The sequence below is a fragment of the Parasteatoda tepidariorum genome, chromosome 2, assembly GCF_043381705.1.
Source record: "Parasteatoda tepidariorum isolate YZ-2023 chromosome 2, CAS_Ptep_4.0, whole genome shotgun sequence".
Taxonomy (NCBI): Eukaryota; Metazoa; Arthropoda; class Arachnida; order Araneae; family Theridiidae; genus Parasteatoda; species Parasteatoda tepidariorum.
The window spans coordinates 22,922,324-22,941,219 of NC_092205.1; the positions used below are offsets into that span (position 1 = coordinate 22,922,324).

Consider the following 18,896-nt stretch of genomic DNA (forward strand, 5'->3'; position numbering starts at 1 on the left):
CACAGAGGAAAAAATCAGCCTAACGGGAGCCGGGCTCTCTTCATCTACTCCTTCTTCCCAGAGTCCCTGAATTTGAGTAGTACAGGCCTTACTTCTTCCTTAATTATTTAACTACGTACGTGATCAATACGCCCTCTAACGCTCCAATCACTAATCAAGGGAGTTATCGACTATGCCAACCTTCATCTATCGAAAGGTAACTCAAAATTCATTAGAGTTAGAATGTTTAATATACTAGTGAATTGATGTTTAATAATCGTAGTGATCAACAGTACTCTGGTCATCCACCAGAATTTTACCAGGGATAGAATTCAATGAACTGATACCACTAGTTGCCATATTTGCGAAAGACCGGGAGAGCTGTATTGAGTTCATCGTATTTTGACCGTTTATGATGAAAGCTGAATTAAGTTCACCGAGTTTTGAGTATTTGTCGTGAGAGCTGTATAACGTTCATGGTTGTGTGCATGGTAGCTTCTGTGTTGCTATTAGCAGTCGAGTGTGTGCAGGATCTCGTTTTGTATAATTGAAAATAAGAAGCAACGGCGAGCAGACTGCAATGTAAAAAATAGCGAAAGCTTTCAAGAGAAAGACAATAACGCATCCCAGATTCAGTGTGGAAAAAATATTACAAGGGTCATTCGATTAGTGAGGCCAAAACAGCCAAAAAGAATAAAAATTTTAAACGGCAATACTATAAATCCCTAATATTGGTCGACATCAAGGGAGCCTTTGACTCTATACAGTGGACACACATAATACACAGATTAAATTCTATAAACTGTCCAACTCAGCTCACAAACATAATCAACAGTTACCTCTTACACAGGTCAGTTGAGTTCAACGGTGGTACTGATATAACTAAAATCGATATCTACAAGGGTTGTCCACAGGGCTCCTGCCTAGGACCCCTACTATGGCTTATCATTGCGGATATCTTTTTACAACAGTTCAAACACGACCATGTTAAAACACAAGCCTTTGTAGATGACTACAGCTTCATTGTCTCAGGCAAAACAAGGAAAGACCTAGAATCAAATGCTAATGAGGCAATGACATAATTCAGCAACTTTTGTAAGGCACAAAGCCTAAAACTGTCAATTAACAAATGCAACTACATCACTTTTAATAATCCTTTCAAGCAGAGACAACCAATAATCAAAATAGACGGTAACACAATAAAATCAGTAAATCACATCAAATACCTAGGTATAGTATTAGATCATCATCTAAACTACCTAGAAAACATTAAATTACGAAGAACAAGAGCCACAACACTACACAACAATCTCATAAAACTAGCCCCAAGGACCTGGGGCATTAATACTAAAATGCTCAAGCATTGTTACAAGACTGTGGTAGAAAAGGCCTTTACGTACGCTGCAGCAGCATGGGGTACAGAACTAAGTAAAACCGCCATTGCACCTGCAAATCCAAAAAGAAGCACTACTAGCTAACACACTAAGATTCAATCAAGAAAACACACACTACAACATAAAAGCGGGTGATTATAAACAAAGGATAAAAACACATATGGTCAACCCCGCCCATAGGACTAGCCATAAATACACTAACCTACCAACAAGTACTAGAACTAGCAAAACAACGACGGTACAAATCTACACCGTTGGCTCCAAAACAGACAATGGAGTGGGAGCTGCATTCTGTGTTTACCACAACAACCAACATGCAGATACATACAAATTTACGCTAAAACAATAAAACACAGTGTTTCAAGCAGAGGTTTTAGCCATCAAAGAAGCCATCAATTGGTTAGAGACACACAGCTGCAAAGATGCAACAATTTTCACAGACAGTCTGGCTAGTATACACGCTGTTAGAAAAACGAAACAAAAAGACCCACACGTGGCAACAACACAAAGGTAACTAGAACACCAGAATGGCTTCTTCCCCTCATTCTTACTGAATATCTAATACCCTCTCTTTCTGTTGAAGATGTATGTGATGTTATAGTTGTTGCTGATAAAGTAAACCAGAAAAAATTAAGAAAGGTGCATTGGATTATATTGCAAAACATATAACTGAAATTTCAAATTCGAGTGAATGGCTAGAATTATTGAAAACGCATACTGAGTTATCGGCGGAAATTTTTTCGTACATTGCTACTCATTTTAACTCATGGTAACTAGAACACCAAGTCAGAAAATGCAACACACAAATACACTGGGTGGCAGCGTACACACAGGTAACATAGGTAATGAAGCAGCTGATTTAGCGGCTAAAGACGTAGCAGCAGGTCATGGGATTCCCAGCGGTGTTCTGCTTCCACCATCGAGCCTAAGAAATAAACTTAAAAACATCACACAAAAACTTTGGCAAGCATACTGGGACGAAAATGAAAAAGGCTATACAACAAAATCATATTATCCTAAAGTAGACACAGACCGACTCATAGGCCATCCAGCAGCAGTACAATTCCTTACAGGACATGGCTTCTTCCCCTCATTCTTACACAGGATGCAGCGAATAAACACAGACACATGCCCATGCGATGACACAGGTACCCCAAGTCACTACCTACATGACTGCCCTCTAACTGAATTGTACCACCTCAGAAAACCCAATGAACAAGGCAGAACGATATTTGCAGACAGTTTCAAAAACAAGCATATTATGCAAAAACTAATAAATATTCTAGCCATAACCAGGAACATCACAGACAATATGTCATAAACCTAAGAATAACTTTGTAAAAATACTGGCAGCAAATACAATCATGAGGTGTCAGGGCTCCAGGCAAACCATTGCTGCAGCATAAAAAAAACACACTGGCCCCACCCCTGACCAGCAAACATTTGGCAGGCAGTCAGTCAACACAAGCTGTTGTCCGTGAGGCTAATAATAATAAAAAAAAAAGCCCACAAGCTCGATCCACACAAACAAGAGATGGCTTAACTGTCGATAAACGCACACACAATAATACACTAATCTATATCATGATCCGCCAAAACACTGCCTCAACTACTTCTCATAATAAAAATAGGTAAAACGCACAACACAACCTAAACAAAACATACATACCACACAATCAACCACGGACTGGCTCACAATAGCAGCCAACGTGATTGATCACCACACACGCCTCACCACAGACCCTGCTACCAGTCCCTGGGGACAGACAGTGAGTCCGGAGCTTTTCAGTTACCCGTGATGGCCATTTATGTTAAATGTAAAATAAAAAAAAAATAAAATTTAAAATAAATAAATAAATAATTAAAAAAACCTGTGACGTAACTAGCTATTTTATATTGTACTGTTTTTGTCGATGTCCATCCTTTGAGTCTGTAATGTAACGCTGCTTAGTTAATCTCTGTAAAATTAAATTGTCACTACTAGGCCGGGATAGCCTGGTCAGTGGGGTGCCGGGCCCATGTCCAAGAGTTTGTGGGTTCGGTCCCCACTGGTCGAAGACTCCCCGTGTACTAAATGGTGACTGATGCACGTTAAATCTGTCGAGTCTCAAAGTCCTCCATGTTTCCATAACAAATCAATACCTCTGGGGGTACCGATCCAGGAGTTTCCTTGTCTTCTAGATTGGTTCAAAATTACAAGGCTACGGCGTTGAACATTAGTAGTCGCAAACCCAAAAATTGGGTCGACTGTTCAACGGCGGTCATAAAATAAAATAAAAAAAGGGTCATTCGAAGAACACATTTTGGAAGAGAAGTTCACCCTCCTGAAAAACTCAACTTTTGAACTAGTAATTTTAGATTGAATTTCAAAGTTAAATTTTAAAATTAAATTTATGTAGATTGCAAAATTCCTATTTTACAAGGGGGGAGAATGTAGAAAATGATACTCTTGGCCACCGTGATATTATTTTCTTTATTTCTAAAAGCTGTTAGTAGCATCAGTTGGCTTGTTGATAATTTTCATGGAACGTTTATGGTTTGTGCTTGTCGTCAGCTCTTACCTGTTTTATTTATAATAAACGTTTTGTTCTAGTTAATTCTTCGTATTTTATTTAAAAATTTCAAACACAATCTTTAATATTTATAAACCCTGTAAGCTGGATAAGATTTTAGAACCGTTTGCAACAATAATGACAATATTATACTTACAAGGGAAACTAGAGAAGTGTGACTCGCCAATTTTGAAATAAAATAGTGGGATGTATGCCTTATGAGGAATAATTTTAGGGGGCAAGATTCGTTTCGGCTCATAGAAGGTCCTGTGAGAGATAAAAAATAAGTCAATATATAGAAGAAACGGTATTTTATTACTTCAATGCAGACTATTAGTTATTGTAATTGTCTCATACTCCAATTAATTTGTAATTAATTGGTAATTAATTATTTGCTAATTCATAAGTTAATTAGCTAATTAATTATTAGTTAATTATTAATTAATTAATTGATTTGCAATTATGTACTCCAATTAATTTCGGAAATCTTTTGAAAAAAAAATTAAAGAAATTTGATGTCAATTTTTTTTAATATTAACCTAACAGGCATTTCTGAAAAACTACAGATATATAAAATTTTCGAAATCAATTTTGACAATAAATACGCATTTTATAGTACGTGAAAGTACCACAAAATTAATTGGAGTATGAGATAATTACAATAACTAATAGTCTGCATTGAAGTAATAAAATACCGATTTTTCTTTATATTGAATTATTTTTTCCCTCTCACTGGGCCTTCTATGGGCCGAAACGAATGTTGCCCCTTAAAATTATTCCTCATAAGGCATACATCCCACTAGTTTATTTCAAAATTGGCGAGTCACACTTCCCTAGTTTCCCTTGTTAGTTAAATCTCGAGAATATTGCTGTTAGTAAACTGTGCTTCGAGTTGCAAAAACCATAATTTAGGTTTGTGTGGCCAAAAAATTGGTGGATTTACGGTCCCTTTGTTTACTTCTGAATTCACATTATCTTAAGTTGATAATTTTAAATTATCCTTTGTGCTTTCCTTCATGTTTAATGTAAAGTTAAATCAAATAATAGTGATATTTGAATGCTCAACACTTTTTTCATCCAAATAAAATTTTTACTATGCTGAGGTAATCACGGCCGAGTCACCAGTTGTAAGGGAAGATGCTTAGTCTTATTAGTATGTGATTACAGTATACGTCTTTATAGTATGTGATTTTGAATGAATAAATACAAAACAAATTGACGACACTATAACATATAATATCTACAGTTATTTACAAGTTTGTAGTTATGAGCATGATAGATTCCATTTATTAAATACATTATTAGTGAGGAAAAATATTTAATTCCATTATTTCCTTAATATTCAAATATATATAGAACGTCAGGATTGTAATTGAAGTTGCGTTGTCCTAGCAACGCGCTGTTTTTATTATGCAAAATGAAACTTTGATGCGCGTGATTTTAACCACACGCCATCGATCTTGTTTTATAAATAACACTTTTCTATTTTACATTAATTTGTTCACTCTCCTTTAGACAATGGCTATGTCTCACGGTTTTAAGAACCCCTGACTTAAATAGTCCCTAAAGTTATGCACTTAGTTTAATAGAATGCTTCATAATTTATTTTATTTTACTCTATTGATAACTAGTCAAAGAATAATGAAAAAAAGTTAATTGCTGTCAAAAGTTAAATTGATGACAATGCGCAATGTATCGATTTGCAAGAAATCGAATTTACATTTGGATTTCGATTTAAGTTTTGGGCGTTGATTTTTCCAACATAGACACAGTTACTGATTGTTGCGCAGAAGAAAAACAACTATGAGAGGAGTAAAAAATAACGGTGAGAAGTATTTTTTAGAATTATAATCTATTTGCGTCAACATAAAAGAGTAATAATCAAAATTGGAGCAAGCGTGATGCGTTATCTTTGAAATATCAGACCAACCATTGATTAAACTTAAAGTGTTCAGTTTTATATCGCCTTTTTGTTACAGTAGAATTCTCTGAACAAAATGTTTGAAGAATTAACTTTTGTTTGGAAAATACGAAATTTTTCACTGTGTTTTCATAAAAATGGAGAAAAGCTGATTAGTCCTGTTTTTACAACGGAGAAATTTGGAGGTAGCCAGTGGAATTTACAGTTATATCCCAAAGGATATAGAGAGGAGGACGAAGGATACATATCCTTTTTCTTAGGAAAGGAGAATAATGATTTATACAGTGAAGTAAACACTGTAAGTTATGACTTAGCCATCGTTGGAATGACTGACAGTAATAAAGATCTGGCTACTCGAACTATAGAGAATCACACTTTTGAGAAAGGAGAGAGATTGGGCGTTCCTAAGTTTTTAAAATTGTCTACATTGAACAATGAATTAAAAAACGGAGTGGAGGACATTCTAGTCGTCCGTTGTCGCATATTCTCTTCTGACACGCAAAAAAGACTTCCTGATTGCGAAGCCTGTACGGAGATTGGTGTCGATCAAGCATCGTTTCTTTGGGAATTGAAATTCCAAGATAATTCCAAGAAAGAAGCTAGTACCAAGATCGAATTTTCTACGAAATCAATTTACATCCTCGAGCTGAGAGTGATTGCTGATAAGGTGAAAATAAGCATTCATCAGAACGAGGAAGATTCGGTCTCGTCCAAGTTTATCAAGGGAAAATTGTCTATAATAACTGTGAAGGGAAAAGTAACAATGTCTGCCACTGATAATCACTTTTTTCAAGCCAATGTTAAAAATGAAGTATGGGAGTTCCCATTATTTATTCCAAGTAAATTAATTAACCCTGGGAAATATATAAAAGACGATCCGTTTATTCTTTTATGTGAATTTTTTGCTTCAGATAGAGTTGTATCAGAATCCATTGCTAGCTCAAAGGATAATTATTGTTCGAATACAGATATTTGCCCAAATTTACTCAGAGAGTTTAAAAATATGCTTCATGACAAAATTTACTCTGATGTGAAATTGAAAACCGACGATGACGTTTTGAATGCCCACAGATCAGTTCTAGCAGCTCGTTCCGCTGTGTTTGCCGCAATGTTCCACCAGGATATGATAGAATCTCAGACTAGTACTGTGGAAATTTTTGATGTGGATTCAGACACACTGAAATCGTTCTTGGAATTTATCTACACAGGGAAAGTTGAAGACATCGATTATGCAATGGCTAAAGAATTATTGTTAGTAGCCGATAAGTATCAAGTATTGACACTGAAGGAAAAATGTGTTTCTTTCTTGGAATCTGTTATATCTTTCAAAACTGTCTTCGAAGTACTTTCTTTAGCTGATTTAATCAGTCATAAGTATTTAAAAAAAACTGCTATGAACTTTGTTGCAACGAACTCAAAAATTTTATTCATCTCGCCTGAGTGGTTGAATTTGATTCAGAATAATGTAAAATTAGCTGGTGAAATTGTCTCAAACATTTCTGCTAATTTTAGCAAGGCCCCGAAGAACATTACCGGTAAGTAAATAATTGTATTTCGACGATATAGTAGTATGTATTCAACTGATGAAATTATGAATTGCTTTTATCTAATTGATTTAAAAATGAATTATTTGTTCCAATGAATTAAACAAGGTATATTATTGTAAAAATGTTATAGATTTTTTTATGAAGTTTTCAACGACTTCTGAGGAAAAAAAATTAAAATTCCATTTGATTGTCGCAGGCAGGAGGAATTTAGAGACGATTATGAAAAATAAAATGTAAAAAACTTTTCAAGCTTTCCTCGGCAATCAAATAAGCTTTTGTATTTCAAGCCTCACCTTCTTCAGTAGAGATTTGACTGATGTAGATTATGTTTTTATTTTTCTCATCACTTAAATCAGGGTGCGTAGCCAAATTATTTAACAAAAAATAAGCACCTTTTAAGCATTTTCAAGTACTCAAAAAATGTTTTTAAGCACTTTAAGAATATATTATAATTTGGCAGGGTTGGAAAGTTTTTTGAGAATTAGCGGTTTTATTTTGTTTTAACCGTCAAAAAAACCCTTTTAGCACTGTTTTTAACGATTGTCAAAAGTCATAAAATTTTGAATCATGTAAAACGAATGACGTTTTCATACGCTGCGTACTGATAATATGCTGAAATAGTTTGGGGTTGAATTAATAGTGAAAACGTTGAGCAGAACAATGTGAACTGTGTCTTTTTTCAGAATTCGAAGCTAAAATCAACATAGTAAAAGAAAAATCTCATTTTGGAAAAGGGAAAATGAAGCATTATTAAAAACACCCCATTAAAAAAGGCTCCTTTATAGGCTTTAAAAGAACGAAAATTGAAAATAAGCACCTTTAAGCATTTTTTAAAAACGCTACGCACCCTGCAAATATTAGATTTTGATTTAATATTTTCAGACTTCATTTTTGATAGCTATCTTAAAAATATATTCTGTTAAGAGTGGTAATTACGAAACGCTTTGTTTACAAGTTCAAATATCCCTTTAAATAACAGGATATTTTTCTTTTCTTTCTTTTAAATATGATTTACTGAGTGCTTTGACATGTTGAGTCAATCAGTAATTTGCAGATATTATGATAAATAAAAATTGCATATATGTATGTCAGTGTTATGTCAAAATTGTGTAATATTTAAAGTGTTCTGAAAAAAAAATTATTAACATATTTAATAGTTTTTACATGCTAGGTATATCTCAATCATTACTTTATAAGAGCCGTGTAAAATAATTATATAGTGGGCCAGGAAATAAAAAAAAGAATACATAAAGTAAAAGTAAATAGCGCTACTTATTTTTACTTCATTTACTTCATTTAGCCTAATAATTTTACACGCAAAAACAAATTATAAATTTAATACAGATACAAAATGCACCATCATCAAATATATTTGAACCAGATTTACAGCGTGCATTAATAACACTAGCGTAGTTTTAATAACACTGTTTCAAGTTTTGTTATTAATTTTTATTCCCTAAATTCTAAGTTTTAATGAAGTTTTATGGTCATATATATTTCATACAGTGTGTGTTTTAAATCATAACTTTTAAGCTTTCATGCAATTGCATTGCAAGTAATTTTATCATAAAATTATGTACGTAACTTCAGTCACCAAGTATTATACTTTAAGTTGTACTGCATTTAAACTTTTTCTTTAAATTATCTCAGTGGAACCTTTTGCGGTTGGTTTACTTCATTGATTTTCATTTTATTTTAATTTTTCGGTATTTTTAAAGTCATTGTTAATTTCCTGCATAACAAAGGCCTTAAAACTTACTTCCCGCTGTGGAATGATCGTAAAAACACATTTCTCAGCAGTTCAACGAAGTCAAGCATCACTGGCTGCTGTTAGTAAGTGGTTGGGTGACCACTTTGATCAGTCTGCGTAGGGACTGAGAATGCGCGGTATCAGTCCTCGTTAAACTGTTCGACCGTAAGGTGCTCAACTTCGCGCGCAGGTCGTCAGGATACCGAAGCGGAGATGCCATCTTCTCTGCAGAGGATCAAAGTTGTGATGGTATGTCTTCGGATCATTCTCAGGGATGTTTTCCAGACCGACACCAATACACCATTGTGCAGCCCTAGTGCGACGTAAATAAAGTACCTACCTCGAAACTTACTTTTGTTTCACCAGCATCGAACTAAGAATGTGAGGGATCTCTTAATAGAATGAATTATTTTCGAATTTGCAGAAATGCTTAAAACTGTTTTTAGTTTAGCCATTACTAACTCGTTTTACGCGATTTATTATAAATGTTTTGCATTTTATGTCATGTTTATATTATGTTTAGTGTTTAGAGATTTTCCTTTTTAAATTTATAGTTTCACTATACAAAACTCTGATTTGACTGTGACAAGTTATAGGATCACTTTTGCTTGTGCATAATATTTTTGTCGATAAAATGCATAACAAGAAAGAAGCTTTTGTTAATATCTTATTCTTTTTAACTATTAATTAGTCATTGTAATCACATAAATTGGAAAAATAAGAATCAGATCTTACTTGGTTTTTCACTTTTACATAATATCTAAATTTCTAAAATAAAAATGAATAAAAAAAATTTAACCTTTTTATTAATAATTTTGGAATTACCTCTTAACATATTTTTAGACTTTAGTTACCCTATTACCAACTAACCTTAGACCAAAAGTAAAAAAAAAATGAATATAGAATTTTTACTGTTGGTCTAAGTCATGCCATTTATTAGGGACAACTCAGTATATCATTTTTTCTTTTAATTTTTTAAATTTTTATACTTATAAACATGAAGTGTAACTGTAGACTCAACTTTAATTAATAATTAAGTACTTAAGTAAATGCTCATAAATTTGCAGACTTTCTAAATTGAAAAAAGGTCAAGAAGTACATCTCTGTCCAACAAAATACAAACGAAATATAACAATCATATGTAATTATATATTTTTTCTAATACTGAAATTATTTAAAGTGGTTTGAAATACTTAATGATAATTGTAGCTATATAAAAATGTAGATTTTTTTAAAATTCAAACTTCAAAAAGGTATTTCTGCTTCATAAAAATGTATCATCACTATTCATATAAAATTACAATTAGGAGAAAAATTTTTTCGATTTCTTTCCAGATAATATTAAGAAATTTTTTTGAAGTTATTAGATGCTCCTACAAGCATAATTTTATTATAAAATGTATATCTGAATAAATTTAATGTTTTTAAATAATTTCAGTGAAATAAAACGAATGCGAAAGGACAAAATTAACATATTGAAATAAAATTAAAAACTGTTTCTAAATTATATCATATTTATCTATCGTTAAGCCTTTATTGAGATCGTTGTTTGACCTTGGTGGTTGTTCAACCCAATGCCAAGAACAAGTAGATAACGAGACACGTGATCGATTCATAACAGTTATGAGTTTCAGTTCGCATTTTCTATAGCCGGATATTTTATCTGAGTTATAAGATATTCATTCAGAACTTAGTGTCGTTTGATTTGGTACGTGAAATATGGCTAGTGTAACTAAAGTAGAATATTGCTACACGTGGAAAATTGAGAATTATTCTATGTGTTATCGCAAATATACGGAAGCTCTGAGGAGTCCGATTTTCACTCCCAACAACACTGGCGGAAGTAAATGGTATCTGAAATTTTATCCTTCTGGTAGAAAAACAAAGGAATTTAAAGCGTGTACTTTAAATAGAAGTGATGAAGATTTAGGGGTGGAAGAGATATCTATTGCCTATAAAATTGAAATACTAAATGGAGCTGGTAGTCTCACTACTACTCTAGGAAATGATAGTTCTAAATACAAATTTAGAAAAGGAACTGAAATAGGATGGGACCAATTAACCTTCGGAAAGGGGAAAGAAGATCATATAACAATTAAATGTCGGATATTTAGCTTCCTACTAGCTATAGGTGAAGCCGTCACCAAGGTTGAAATAGACAGATGTTCCTTTAGTTGGAGAGTTGATTTGAATGATTGCTTAGACCATGGTGCTGTGACTAGAAAATTTTCTTTTTTTAAAGCGTCACAGTACGAAATAACTGTAATGCTCCCAAATGACAAAATAGAAATTAAAATTCTCAAGTTGGGAAAAAGCAAAACTCCAAGAATCATTTCTGGGAAAATATGCTTGTTGAATAACCTGGGCGATCAAGTTTTGTCTCACTTTGAAAAGCATTTGTTCGATTCATTAGATGATGGTAACGGAACTTGGAACTATCATTCTTTTATTCTTAAGAGTGCGTTAGAACTAGAGGAAAATAAATATATGAAAAATGGAAAATTTTCTCTCTTTTGCGAGTTTTCTGAAGCCAACGGTAACGAGGAAAGTCGTACCGTAGGCTCTGATGATAGCTACTTCACTACTGAAATAAATAATATCGTAACTTTACACAAGGAACTTAAGGACATGTATTTACACATGAAATATTCAGATGTAGGATTACAAGCGGAAAATGTGACTCTGCCAGCTCATAAAATTTTCCTATCCGCTCGTTCTCCTGTGTTTTCTGTTATGTTCGATCAAGACATGGTCGAGAATAGATCAGATATTGTTGATATTACTGATATAGAAGTGGTAACAATGAAATCTTTTCTGGAGTTTATTTACACAGGTAATGTGATATTTCAAGATGGTAGGAGTGCTTTAAAGTTGTTGTTGGCGGCCGAAAAGTATCAAGTTTTATCCTTGAAGGAAACATGTGCTGAATATCTAATACCCTCTCTTTCTGTTGAAGATGTATGTGATGTTATAGTTGTTGCTGATAAAGTAAACCAGAAAAAACTTAAGAAAGGTGCATTGGATTATATTGCAAAACATATAACTGAAATTTCAAATTCGAGTGAATGGCTAGAATTATTGAAAACGCATACTGAGTTATCGGCGGAAATTTTTTCGTACATTGCTACTCATTTTGAGCTTAAGCCAAGGGAAAATTGAGGTAAGTTTTTGTTTATATTCTTGTTTGTCGCCTTTATTACAGTATTGTTTCAAAAATGAATTTCGATTAATTAATTTAATTAAATTAATAAATAATTAAAATTAAAATTTTTTAATCTTTTTTTATTTTAATTGCTTAAATTTAAATTATTTTTTTTACTTAATATTTTTCAGTTAGACAGAAATCGCCACTGTGTATCATTATTCTATTAAGATACAAAGGCTTCAAAAAGAATTTTTTTAACAAGTCGGCGAATAGTTAAAAATATTTTTTTATAACAATAAATTGAAACTCGCGCAAGAAAAAGATTCATTGAAGCTCATGAGGATAAAATAATCATTCGCTAACTTTTAAATGACACGGCGAATTTTGTCCTAATGTTGGCTATCCTAATGTTCTTTTTTTTAACAAAACTGTTTAAAAGATTTTTTTTATTTAATCTTCTACTTTTCTAAAAAGCGTAATAATAGAAATATTTTTTTTGAAAAATTTGTCATTTGAAATTGAAATTAAAAAAAAAATTACTTCAAAATTTAACTTTGTAACGTAAATTAAACATGAAAAATGAATCTACATCAAAGAATGATAAAATACCAAAACAAAAAATATATATATATATAATAATCATTAAGTATATATGTAAAAATAATATACAATATACTCTTCAAACACATTTTGTAAATAATAACTATTTACAAGCTGTGTTTAATGAGTGAAAATAGTTTTTCAAAGAAAAAAAAAATATGCGCATATGTCCGAAGAGAAAATGTTTCTTAAATTTATCGTATAAAGGAAAAACATTGTTGTAATATGATTACAAATATTAACCTATTAATATACTTATTATTATAAATATATTTATATTTAATATGATAGTATCACGTGTAATTGTCAAAGAAAATTATTTGCTATTAAATTGAAAGCAATTAAAAAAAGCTTTATATGTAAGATTCTATATTATGTGCAATTATAAAACAGCGATTTTGTTTTTAAAAGCTTCTCCCTCACGCCGAGACCTAACTCAAATGGCGTGTAGAGAGAAAGAAGTACCGAATAAAAATATTGAATAGCTTTTTAAAGTAGATGTAGAGTAAATGTAATAGCGGGGGTTATATTAAAATTTAAGATTCGAAGATTTCTGACAAAATTATACCTATACGATTCTGCATCAAGTATGTTTTGAAAAGTTATTAGTTATACTAGGGGGCTACGCCCCCTTTTCGCTGCAGCTCACCAACCCCGAAAATTGCTTCGCAATTATTGTCGTTTCTTGGCAGAACACAATTTTTCCACTAAAGTTAAAATTATCCACTTAACATGTATGTAGTAAAGGAAATTCTGTTTGCTTACGCTTGTGGCTCCACTTCCTACGTCCAAATATTATTATCTATTAGTATTATAAATACCTATTTAAATCTAATGGTAAGCAGAAATAATTTTTCTAAGTAATCGTTTTTTAAAATAACAATTGTTATAACAATATATAGTTATAACAATATATTGTTGAAACAAATTTGATGAGTTTGCAAATGTAATTTAAAATTTTCGCTTGCCAAATGGGTGGATATATTAAATACTACTTTTACTTGCATCTCATTGCGTATAAAGCTGATCATTGAGTTATAAATCATTTAACAGATATCTTTAACTGTAACTTATTACAGTTTATTAATGTTATTAGCTCATAACTTATAATAATAGTAAAACAGTTTATAAGATTGGACCACCTTTCTAAATAACTTTAACTTAAAATGTAGCGCAGAATTACTTTGTAATAAAACAATAAGAAAAAAACAATTTTCCTAGTTTTAAACTCTTGAATTAAAGGCGTAATAATAGAAGTACAGGAAAATAACTTTAAATTACAGATACAAAAGCATTTTTAGAAAAAGAATACCAATATAACTTTTATTAATTTTATGCTGATGACAACCAAAACAATATGGAAATGAATGAAGGAAAACTGGATCCTACCACGTGATTTTCTGGTCAATAAAAATGCACCGACAACAATGGAAAACTGTGTTAGACCAATATGTTTTTATGTTATATAGAGATATATTTATTGTTTTTAGTTATATGTTTTTGGGTACTATGCGTTAAAAACATTTTTCAGTATTGTTCAAATCAGTTTTTATCAATTTAAACAATAATAAATTTATATTTTGAAAGATTTAAAGGCAGACTAAAAAAAAATAATAATAAATAAATAAAAACTGATCTCTATGAATAATTTATGATCTAACGTTCTAGGACTTATGTCTTCCATCTTAAAGGATCCAATAGGCAACCTATAATATGCAAATTAATTAGTGCAGATGATATTTTAAATTACGTTTCAGTCGCAAAAACGCACGTTCTCTGAAGAAAAAAAACATAATTTTTTTTGACAACTTCGGATTTCTGACTCGCAAAATATTGGGGGTTACTACCATCTGGGAAATATGGTTCTAATAGTTTGCTCAGTAGAGCTGTCCAAAGTTTGGGCCCTTTTAATGTTACTTTTTGCGTTCTTTGCCGCATCTCGAGAACTATGTGAATTGATAAAATTTTGCACGCCATTGTAAAATTCGTTTATCCGAAAATAATTTTTTGCAAAAAATAACTTTTATTAAATGCTTTTTTATTGTTTTATTTAATATATTAGTCAAAAATATTTTGAATTGCAAGGTACGATTAAATGTGAACGAAATCGGTCGTATAGCTCCTGAAAATCGAATTTTCAAAGTGTTTTATCAAAAAGTAGATTTCGCAAGAACTATTCGACCGATTTCACTAAATGTTTTGTATTTTTCTGTGTAAAATTACTATATTTAGAATGATTTTAAAAAATTGTGTACCTTACAATTCAAATCTTTTATACATATTAAATATAATAGTTAAAATAATAAATATTTACTGAAATCAATTTTTTTTCCTAGAATAAAAATAACAATATATAGTCTTTGGATAAATGAATTTTGCAATTGCATGCAAAAAAAATTTACATTCGCTTAAAACATTTTCGAGATTTGGCGAAATTCGCACCACGTTCGATTATCATTCAGAGGTATAAATTTTGGACCACTCTCCTGACCTAACTATTGGGACCATATTACCCTGATTGCAACTAGAACCTATTTCGAGCGTCAGAAATCGAAATCCGTCTGGGAAAAAAAGGTTTGTTCATTCAGAGAAAGTAAATTTTTGTGCCTGATTTCGTAACTTAAAATATCGACTGTACTAATTAACATATTTCAGATCACTCCTTCAAACTATTGAGATTGAGTCCTGGAACATGAAAATCTAGTTATTAGAACATGAAAATCTAGTTATTTAGTTAAATTATTCAGGATGGATTGTTATTTTATTTTTCGCCCTGTACAATACGTACGAGAAAGAAAAAAAAAGCACTTTGAATAACGGTTTTTTACTTAAGGACATAATATTGCTGATTAAAAGGGGTGACTTGAAATATGTTAATTAATTTGTGCGAGCCGTGATGGCTTAGGGCAGTATTTCCCAAACTTATGAGTTTTGTGTACCCTGTCTAAATTTTTCGTAATGCCGTGTACCACAAATAAAAAAAAAATGAATGTATTTTTTACTATAAAAACGATTGCACAAAAGTTAAAAATCACAACTAGCTATTGACACCACTAATTATTAACTGTTAACTCTGCAATAAATAGCCAATCGAAAAATACATAATCGTAAATTTTCATGACTAGCTTTGTTTTTAAATAAAATGTTCTGAAATTTTCGTATGTTATAAAATATTTCGCATAAGAACGCGTACCCCCACTAAACTGTTCCCGTACCCCTGGGGGTCCGCGTACCACAGTTTGGGAAACACTGGCTTAGAGGATGGAGCGTTCGCCTTCCAATAAAATGAACCGGGTTAGAATCGGATTCCGCACCTGGCTCTCACCGGCCACAGTGCAGATATAAAATATCTTCAAATGGTAAACAGATCATGGGTTAGAGTCCCATTGCCGTTGGGCTAAACATGGGAGGTTTTCGTGGTTTTCCTCCCCATGCAACGCAAATGCCGGTTAGCTCTATCGAAAAGTTAGTTCCATCAAAACTTGATCTAGGAGTTCCCCTTGTCTTCTGTACTGTATTCAAAATTACAAGGCTACGGCAGAGAACATAAACCCAAAATTGGGTCGGCTGCTCAAGGATGATTATAAAATAAAATAATAGAAATTGTTTTCATCACGCCTGAGTGGTTGAATTTTATTCAGAATAATGTAAAATTAGCTGGTGAAATATTTTCAAACATTTCTGTTATCTGTTAATTTTAACATGACCCCCAAAGAACATTACCGGTAAGTAAGTAGTTGTATTTCGACGATATAGTGGTATGTATTCAACTGATAAAATTATGAATTGCTTTTATCTAATTGATGTAAAAATGAATTATTTGTTCTAATGGATTAGACATGGTATATTATTGTAAGAATGTTATAGATTGTTTTTATGAAGTTTTTAATCACTTATGAGGAAGGCAGGACTAAAAATTTAAAATTCTATTTGATTGTTGCAGGCAACAGGAATTGAGAGGCGATTGTAAGAAAAAGTCTTCAAGCTTTTCTAGGCAATCAAATAGGTTTTTGTGTTTCAAGCCACACCTTCTGCAGTAGAGATTCGGTTGATATAGATAAAGTTTTTTCCCCATGTCTTAAATATTAGTTTGTGATTCTTCATGTTCATATTTTTCTGATTTCATTTTTGATGATTCTCCTAAAAATATATTTTGTTAAGAGAAGTAATTACGGAACACTTTGTTTCCCTTTAAATAACGTTTTATTTTTCCTCTCTTTTTTTAGTGCTTTACTTTGATGAGTCTATCTGTAATTTGTAGATATCATGCAAAATAAAAATTGAATTTATGTATGTCTGTGTCATATTAGAATTGTGGAAAATTTTAAGTGTTGATTCTGAAAAAACTTTATCACCATGTTTAATAGTTTTATCAACATGTTAAGTATATTATTTCAGTTATTTCCTCATGTAAGGGCCCTATACTATAATTACAAAGTAGGCCAAGAAAGAAAGAAAGAAGTATAAATAGAAAGCACTACTTTATTTACACTTCAGACTTATTATTTTACTCGGAAGAATAAATAATAAATTTAATGCAGTTAAAAAAACATATCATCATCAAATATATTTGCATTTAAACCATTTTTGCAGCAAAAATTTCGGACCCTCATTTTAGCAAAACTGTTTTGAATTAAATTATTAATTTTTATATTACAAATTCTTTGTTTTAATGCAGTTTTGGGATAGCATATTTTTTTTATACTGTAAGTGCTTTCAATCTTAATTGTTCTCAATAAAATGTATAACAAGAGAGAAATTTTTTTACAATTTTTTTTAACTATTTTATTTTTTTAATTATTAATTAAATATTGTAATAGCATAAATTTGAATTATAAATATCATGACGTGTTTGGAATTCCACTTTAAATTAATGTCTAAGCTTTTTAAGAGGAAAATTTGGCGAGATAGGTTGCGTGTATTGAATTCTGCATTTTAGATAAGTCAATCGTCCAAGTTAAAAAAGAAGAAATGCGAAATTAAGCATTAATTCTAATAACATTTTAACAACTTAATTGAAAAAACATCTAGAATTATAATCAAACACGTAGAACCAAAGAATAGACGTAAAGCAAAGCACAAAAGAGAGAAAGAACTAAATTTTACGATGGTATATGTACATTTCATTCACTTGAATTTCAGAACAGTTCGCTATACTTCAGGAAAAAGATAGCAAAAAAAAAGAAAAAAAAAAACTCTTCTAGCTTTCCTCGGCATTCAAAGAGGTTTTTGAGTTTCAAGCGTCACCTTCTTTAGTAGAGATTCGGCTGATATAGATAATGTTGTGATATTTTTCATCTCTTAAATATTAGATTGTGATTAAATATTAGACATACTTTTCAAACAACATTTTTGATAGTATTTATATAAAGTAAATAAATAGCACTACTTATTTTTACTTTACTTACTTTTCAGACTAATAATTTTTATACGCAAAAATAAATAATAAATTTAATTAGAGATACAAAATGTACCATCATCAAATATATTTTAATGAAGTTTTATGATCACATATATTTCATACAGTGTGTGTTTTAAATCTTAAATCTTAAGCTTTCATGCAATTGCATTGCAAGTAATTTTATCATAAAATTATGTACATAACTTCAATCACCAAGTATTATACTTTAAGTAGTACTGCATTTAAACTTTTTTTTCTAAAAAATTATCTCAGTGGAACCTTTTATGGTTGGTTTACTTCATTGATTTTCCTTTTATTTTAATTTTTCGGTATTTTTAAAGTTATTGTTAATTTCCTGCATAACAAAGGCCTTAAAACTTACTTCCCGTTGTGGAATGATCGTAAAAATACATTTCCCAGCAGTACAACGAAGTCAAGCATCACTGGCTGCTGTTAGTAAGTGGTTGGGTGACCACTTTGATCAGTCTACGTAGCGACGGAGGGTGCGCGGTATAGGTCCTCGTTAAACTGTTCGACCGTAAAGTGCTCGACTTCGCGCAGGTCGTCGGGATACCAAAGCAGGGGAGCCGACTCCTCTGCAGAGGAT

General features: G+C 31.6%; 1 protein-coding gene across 2 annotated transcripts; it reads left to right on the forward strand.

Annotated features, from left to right (window-relative positions):
- Nucleotides 1-5,436: 5,436 nt before the first annotated feature.
- Nucleotides 5,437-17,181, forward strand: LOC107438099 (speckle-type POZ protein-like). 2 transcript variants are annotated; one of them, XM_016050277.3, is made up of 2 exons: nt 5,437-7,381; nt 16,832-17,181. In XM_016050277.3, the coding sequence occupies exons 1-2, from the start codon at nt 5,923-5,925 to the stop codon at nt 16,843-16,845; spliced, it is 1,473 nt and encodes a 490-aa protein (XP_015905763.2). In that variant the 5' UTR covers nt 5,437-5,922; the 3' UTR covers nt 16,846-17,181. The 2 variants fall into 2 exon arrangements, with proteins under 2 accessions (XP_015905763.2, XP_042904771.1); XM_043048837.2 differs by lacking the exon at nt 5,437-7,381 and adding an exon at nt 10,736-12,303.
- The last annotated feature ends 1,715 nt before the right edge of the window (nt 17,182-18,896 follow it).

Excerpts from the sequence above, each read along its gene's own strand:
- LOC107438099 (XM_016050277.3), top strand. The coding sequence starts at position 5,923 with ATGTTTGAAGAATTAACTTTTGTTTGGAAAATACGAAATTTTTCACTG.